The sequence below is a fragment of the Pteropus alecto genome, unplaced genomic scaffold, assembly GCF_000325575.1.
Source record: "Pteropus alecto unplaced genomic scaffold, ASM32557v1 scaffold17, whole genome shotgun sequence".
Classification (NCBI taxonomy): Eukaryota; Metazoa; Chordata; class Mammalia; order Chiroptera; family Pteropodidae; genus Pteropus; species Pteropus alecto.
In genome coordinates, this window is record NW_006440645.1 from 8,089,658 (window position 1) to 8,097,835 (window position 8,178).

The window sequence follows — 8,178 nt, forward strand, 5'->3', positions numbered from 1 at the left end:
TTATGATCACATAAACAGTAAAAAAAGAGAACACAAGATACAACTCCAAGAATCCTCTGAATTCTAAAGTTTTACTTAATTTTCAAAACCGTAACTCTGAAAACACTTATTTACTATATGCCAGTGTCCTGAGGCACAGTAGGTAATACAAAGGTGAACAACTGATGCTCCTTACCCATAAGAGATGCAGAGTTGTAAGAGGAAGAAGCAAATAAACAAGAAACAATAAGAATAAAGACATACTATGTAAGAGGCACAGAATGGTGAGATGAGAGGAAAGTTAACTCTTTTATTCAAGTACTACATACATACATAATTATAGAAAAGTGCACAAACCATAAGTGCACAAACTATACTACTAAATTTTCACAAAATGAATATACCAGTGCAATCACAAGTTGGATCAAGAAACAATATATGCTGTCTTTACATTTGCACAGGAGGTACTAAGTTAACAGAAATATGTGCATATTGGTACCACTGACTTAATTTTGCATTTCATTTCTATGGAAACATCAAATCAAAGCAAACACATCGTTCTGACATGCAGAACTTTCAGTTAATTTAGTGTCATGCGAAGTGAGAACTGCCTATATGACCAGCAACGCCAGAACCCCCAACTGCCCTCTTCCAGTCACTGTGCCCCAATTCTCCAAGTGCAACTAATATTCTGACTTCTAACAATGGGGATTAGTTGGCCTGTTTTTTAAAGTTTATAAAAATGTAATAATTCAGTATGGTTTCCATTATGTCTGAATTCTTTTGTTCAAATTGGGTTTATAAGATTAATTCTTGTTGCGAGTGATTTTGGTTTGTTCATTCTAATTGCCAAACACTATTTCATTCTATGAACATTTCACAATATAAGTATGCCTTCTACTACTGTTAAATGAACTTTCTTTTGGCATACGCATTTCTGATGGGTACACCTAGAAAGGAACTGATGATTCATAGGGTCTGTATCAGTCAGTTCTAATAATGGTTGTACCAATTTACTCTCCCACAAGCAGTACAAGAGAGTTGTCCCACATCCTTGCCAACGCTTGGATTTATGCCTTTCACTTTAGTCGTTGGGTGTGTAGTAGTATCTCACTATAGTTTTAATTTGCACTTATCTGGAAACAATGAAGGTGGATGCTTTTCACAATTTTTTTTTTTTTTAGGCGAGGCAACCCTTGGTTGACCTCACAGATTACAAAGACCTTGTCAGCTTACAATCCCTTATTTTTTTATTTTTTACACCTGTAGCACCTGGTCTTCCTAGGTGGTCTCCCATCCAAGTACTAATCAGGCCCGACCCTGCTTAACTTCCAAGATCAGGCTTTTCACAAATTTATTGACTACTGTGAAGCACCTGTTTAAGTCTTTTGCCTGTTTTCTTGAGTATTTTTTGATATTGATTTAAAGCTATTCTTTACATAGTCTAACATGAATTTTTACCAGATTGCAAATATATTCTCCCATTCATAGCTTGCTTTAACTTTCTTAATGGTGTCTTTTAACAAATATAAATTCTTTTATTTTGATTTAGTCCAGTTTGTCAGTCATTTACTTTATATGATTACTGTTTTTTTGTGTCCTGTTGAATACAACATGCCTACTACAGACTTGTTCCCCTAAGCTTCCTTCTAAAAGTTTTATTATTTTACCTTACCTATTTAGATACACAATCAATCCAGAAGTGATATTTGAGAATATTATGGATAGGGATCAAGATTAATCTTTTTTCTAAATGGAAATCTGACATGTGTAAAGCTATTTCTTTACTCTGTTCAATTGGTTTACTTCTCTATCCTTAGTCAAAGCATATGTCTTGATTATTAGAGCTTTACAGTAAATCTTGACATCTGCTAGTATCTGTTCTCCAGCTTTGTTATTCTTAGGATTGCCTTAGCTTTTCTTGGCCTCATGCATATAAATTTTGGAAACAGCTTGTCAAGTTTCAAGAAAAAAAGTCCTACTGGCATTTTGATTGGGATTTTGTTGAATCCAATTAATAAGCCTTACAATCTATGAATATAGTATATTTATTTTCTTCTTCCTTAATTTTTATCAATATTTTATAATTTTGAAGTCTTATACTCTTAGTATTAGAATTATTCCTAAATATTTAATGTTTTTTCATGCTATTCTAAGTAGTACCACTATTTAAATCTCATTGTCAATTGGATTGTTGCTATTTATACAAATAAAATTAAATCTGCTATTTGGCCTTGTATCCAAAGACACTGCTAAATTCATTTATCGTCCGACAATTTAAAGATTTTTGGATTTTCTGTATACACACTTATTTTTTACAAATAACAACAGTGTTATTTATCCTTTCCAGTTTTTATGTATTTATTCATATTGCTCATGCTTCAATACGATGCTGAATAAAAGTGATTTTAGCATGCCCCACTCATTCTCAGTGGGGAAACTTTCAACCTTTCACCATCAAGTACAGTTCACGTCTAGTTTTTTTATAGCTAACCTATCAAATTGAGGAAGTTACTTTTATTCCTAGTTTGCTGAAATTTTTTATCATAACAGGGAGTTGAATTTTATCGATGATTTTCTGGATCTCTTGAGATAGGTGTATAATGTTCTTCTTTTTTTCCTGCCTTTTTGGTGATTTACATTGACTTATTTTTAAATGTTAAACCATCTTTGTATCACCGGAATAAATCCCCACTTGGTGATGCGGCATTATCTTTTTAGTATATTTGGTTTGCTAATTATAGTGTGGGCTTTTTGAATGTAAGTTCATGGGTAAGATTGTCATAATTATCCTAAGTCTATTGCAAACTTTGGTATCAAGGCTATGCTGGCCTCATAAAAGTAGTCAAGAAAGGATTCCTTTTTTTCTATCTCTGAAGAGAGATGTAAGATTGGTTTCATTTCTTCTTTTATATGTTTGAAAAAGTTCACTAGGAAATCCTCTAGACCTAAAGTTTTCTTGGTAGGAAGGTTGTTAATATCGAATTCAATTTTTTTAATAGATGAAAGACTTGCTTCTTGTATCAGTCTTACTAAGTTTTGCTTTTCAAGGCACTTTGTCTAATTCATCTAAATTGTCAAAGTAATTAGTATAAAGTTATTCAATATCCTTTTATAATTATTTTGCAAGGTATGCAGAATCTAAATGATGGAAAATTTTTCATCTGATCCTCATAATTTGAGTTTTCTCTCTTTGTTTTATCTTGGTCTACCTTGGTGGAGGTATATGTATTTTACTGATCTTTTAAAACAAGCAATTTTTAAAACTTTTTTCCCCCTCTAATCTTATGTTTATTTTCTTATTTCATTGTTTCCTACCTCTTTCTTTCTTATTTCTTTCTTTGGTTTTAATTTGCTCTGCTTTTTCAATCTGTTCCGTTTTCAAAAGCATATAATTAAGTCTACAAAATTCCCTTTGAGCACTGCTTTAGCTATAGCCTACAAGTTTCAAAATTTTTAATTAAATTTTTTATGTCGAAATAATTGCTGATTGTTGATTCGCATGTCATTATAAGAAATAACAGAGAGCTGTCATATAGCTTCTGCCCAGTCTTCCCCAAGATAACATCTTGCAAAACTACAGTAAAAAACAGTACAATATCACAGCCATGATACTGAGTCAAAACACAGAAGAGTTCCCAAACCCAGAGATTCCCCCTGCTGCCCCTTGATGGCCACACGACCTACTCCCACCCCTCCCATCTCCAAGGTTAGTACGTGTTCTCCATTTACATAATTTTGCCATGTCAAGAATTTTATTATAAATTGAGTCGATACAATATGTAGCCTTTTGCAATTGGCTTTACTTCCCACTCAGCACAATTTCTAGGATATCAGTTGAATGCCTTAATAACTGATTTCTTTGTGTGGCTGAGTTACATTGCATGGTAAGTACGCAACAACAGTTTGTTTAAGCAGTCACCCACTGAAGGACATCTGGGTTGTTTCCAATTTGGGACTAGTATGAACAAAGCTGCTATAAATATTTGTGTACACATTTTTGTTTGAACATAAACTCATTTATATTTTCATAACTTAAATGAACATAAGTTCATTTAAGTTGTCATTTCTCTATGATAAATGCTCAGGAATACAAATCTCGGGTTGTATATTTACTTTTTAAAGAAACTGCCAAATGGTTTTCCACAGTATCATTTTGCATTCCACAGCAATGTATGAGTGATCCAGCTTTTCTGCACACTTGCCAGTATTTGAGTTTTCACTGTTTTATTTTAACCATCCTGGAAGGTACGTAACATCTCATTATGGTTTTAATTTTTAACTAACCTAGTGATTGTGATAGACTGAATAATGGACACTTAAAGATGTTTACGCCCTACTCTCTGAAGCTGTAAAGATGGTATGACATATAGCAATGGCCGAAGCTGAAGTGATGAGAGCTGAAGCAGTGCTCCTCGGTCCCATGCGCCCTTTGATAACGGCTTCCTCCTCCTTCCATGCCTTCCTTTACCACAAAACAAACAGAAAAAAAAACCCTCTAGAACATGTTTTAGAAACCAGAATAACGTTTCTGGGGTGAAGAACCCTCAGAGGGTGCATGCATGAAACCAAGGATATGGACCTGACTGCTGGGAAGCAGACTGGCCTTCCTCTCATGCTATCATAGCACTCGCCCTCTCCCCACTGCAAGCCACGCAGCGAAAGGCAAGGAAGGCCACGGCGAGTGGGGCACTGGGACAGCAGCCTGTGCTGAAGAGATGGACTGCGGAGGAACCTTGGGCAGTGACATTATGCTACACCAAAAATAACATAGGAATCAAGAAATGACTGTACAATTATAACAATAGTACATGTTAGAGAAGAACATAAACCTCCAGAGAATTAAAGGAGCTATAATTTCACCAAAGCACATTACTAGGTCAGGGAAGACCTGTCCCCACTTGGTATGTTATCCTTAGGCTTTAACGAATCAAAATCACACGCACGATGCAGGTACATCTAAAAGCCGACTAGTCATTGTTTTATCTGGTAAAACCATCTTTCATAATCAAATCTGTCATAGCTTTCAGTAGATATGATGCAACACCATGCCCAGAAGTCTTTTCGAGCTTTGAAACTAATCTTTTGTTTGAATCCTTCCTTTGGGCATAGTCTATTAAGCAGAGGTGAAAGAAGCTAAGAATGTGAGCAAAGTTCAGAGGCTATTGGCTTAAGAAAGACTATCTGCCTAAATAATCAAATAACATAAGAAAAATAATATGATTAACATAATGAATAGTGGACGGATAGTTTCAAGACCATTTAGAAATAAAAACACAGCACTAGGCTAAATGTTGGGTATACGTTAAAAGAAAATATCAGTAAGGATGAGTATATTCAAGTCGATCAAATAAATTATTTCTTTTATAATACTTTAAAAGAAACTTTCTAATACCTTAAAAACATTTTCAGTTGCAATTACAAGATTTATTTATGTAGAAAGCAAAATACTTCCTTATTGATTCAGTAAGCAGCTATCACTAATCTTGGGGCTATAAATATTCTTTTAATTTTCTAAAACTCAGAGTCCACCAATAAGTACACCTTATTTAAAAAATAAAAAATAAAACACAACATTTAAATATAAACATATACCCAAGGAAAGAAATATTAAAAACAATATCTCTATTATTTACTATTTTGAGTTAGTTTATGTTTGTCATAATTTATGAGAACTCAGAGAGTTAAAGTTTATAACTGGAAGTATCTTGAGAAACAATTTTAGAATGTTTTGAAACTACAATGAATTCTCCTTTTAGAACTCAACTTGGACATTTAAACACCACACATAATATGCAAGTTCCAACTCTGAAAAAAAAAAGGTAATTTCTATGGTCAAAGATTTACATTCATTAAGCAAAACAAGCTTTCTTCTTTACAATAATCAAAATTTTAAGCAAAATTTCAAAGTACTGTAGGCAACATCTCATGACAACAACTTAAAGAATAATTTATTTTGCATTCATATTTACAACCAAAATAAACCTGTTAGGCTTTAATTAATTTACATACCTGAACTGATGAATATTTGGAAAAATTTTCCATTTGATACTGCCTAAGAATTTCATTTAGTCTTTGATCTGAAACAAAAGGAAAAACCAATTTGTAGTTCACTGAAAATGTTCAATGTTTAAAAACTAGAAATAAAGTAGGCAGTATTTGATATAACCAATGCAAAACTGCTAGTCTCCAGTACTTCTCAAAATAAAATGAATCATCAATTTTAACTCACCACTTTAGAACTTAAGAATGGGGCCCCTCCCATATACCTAAACAAACTACTGCCAGTGGGGAAAAAGCACCTGCAAAGAACTAATTTTTCTGATCTCATAAATTTGAATTTTCTGTCTCTCTTAGCTTTCTTCAGATTAGCAGAAGTCAAAAAACATTCTTTACATTTATTTTTAAATTCCTGCCACTAGAAGTGAAAAGTTGGACAGATAGGCTGTAGCCATATTTTTTAGAATTGTTAAAATCTGCTGAAATTCTTTTCCAGGACAAACCTTCACTTTGAGGAGAAACTGTAGAACATAGAATCCAAACGAAGCAGTAGTGGGCAAGAGACAATGGAAAAGAAGGTCCAGAATCGAGCCAAGAGCTCTCAGTAAGTACAAGGTTAATACTTTTAAAGCAAGAATCATACAATAGAACACAGCATCCGATAAACATACAATACTCATTCTTTCAAGATCACATGTAACATTTAAAACTGCAATAGAGCAAGTGTCGAAAACTTACAAAAGACTGAAGCCAAAGAAAGCATGTTATCTGGCAATAGCACAATTAAACTAGAATCATGACCCAAAAAGTAAAGGAAAAAATCTCCATAAATTTTAAAGTTAAAAAATTACTTTTCAGTAGCCCATAGGTCTCAGGAGGAATTACAAAAAAATAAATAAATAAATAAAAGTATTGTGAACTGAATGATAGTGAAAATGTGATACCTCGAAACCTTAAAGAGAAATTTATAGCTTTAATTGCAAATACTAGAGGTCAATGAACTACACACCCACCCCAAAAAGTTAGAAAAAGAACAGCATATTAAACCCAGAGAGAGCCAGGTGAAAGAAATAATACAGATTAGCCACCACACCACAGAAATAAAAAAATAAGCACACACAAAAAAGAGGAGCAACAAATACAATCATCTCAAAAGCTACAGAAAAAGCATCTGATGAAATTCTAGATATATTCATGATAAAACTCTAGGAATGTAGGAACAGAAGGGCACTTCCTTCATATGATAATGGATTCCTACATAAACCCACAATAAACATCATACTTAAGAGTTGAAAACTTTCCCGTGAACTTGGGAATAGCAGAAGGATAAATTCTTTTGATATTTATTCATACTCTATTGGAGGTCCAAGTTAACATTACAAGGCAAGTAAAATAAAAGGTATAGACTTAAAAGGAAGAAAAAGCTGTCATTTATAGTTCCAAGAGTGTATATGGTAAATCCAAAGAGAACACACAAATTCTTAGATCAATAATTAAGTGTTGCAAGGTTGTTGGATACAAGTCAATATACAAAAATAATTATATTTCTATATACTGGCAACATAAAGTTAGAAAAAACAAAAGATCATTTACAGTATGATAAAAGTATCACTGTCTAGAAAGCAAGCAAAAGATATGTAAGAATCTTGCATAGAAAACTATGAAACATTCAGAGGAAGTATTAAAGACCTAAATAAGTGGAGAGACACTTATGGTTTACAGGATTCAGTATTGTCAAGATGTCAATTCTACACAAATTGATCTGTAGGTTCAATGCAATCCCAGTTAATACAAAGAGGATTTTGCAGAAATTTAAAAGTTGAGTTTTAAATATAAGTTGAAATGCAACGAGAATAGTTAGGACATTTTTGTGAAATAAGAACGGGGAGAAGACCTGTTCTACCAGATATCAAGATTTATTATAAAGCTGCAGTAATTTACGTAGTGTGATAGTCATACAAGAATAAACAAAATTGACCAATGGAAGAGAATTTAGAACCCAGAAATACACTCGTGTATATATGAGCACTTAAATTATGATCAAAGGGACATGCCAGAGCAGAGAGGAAGGATAACCTTTTTATAAGTGGTTCTAGGTCAACTAAATATTTTCATAGAAAAGAATAAAATTCATCCATAAAGATCAATTCTAGGTGAAATAAAGATCTAATTGTGAATGCCAAAACAATAAGCTCTATA

The 8,178-nt window shown here is 33.1% G+C and overlaps 1 protein-coding gene across 1 annotated transcript in view; it reads right to left on the reverse strand.

Annotated features, from left to right (window-relative positions):
- The window catches only part of SCLT1 (sodium channel and clathrin linker 1), a 103,982-nt gene that overhangs the window by 87,310 nt on the left and 8,494 nt on the right, over positions 1 to 8,178 (reverse strand). The window contains exon 2 of the mRNA XM_006917768.3: positions 5,992 to 6,059. Coding sequence (XP_006917830.1) covers positions 5,992 to 6,059 — 68 coding nt within the window. The remainder of the gene's footprint in view (positions 1 to 5,991; positions 6,060 to 8,178) is intronic.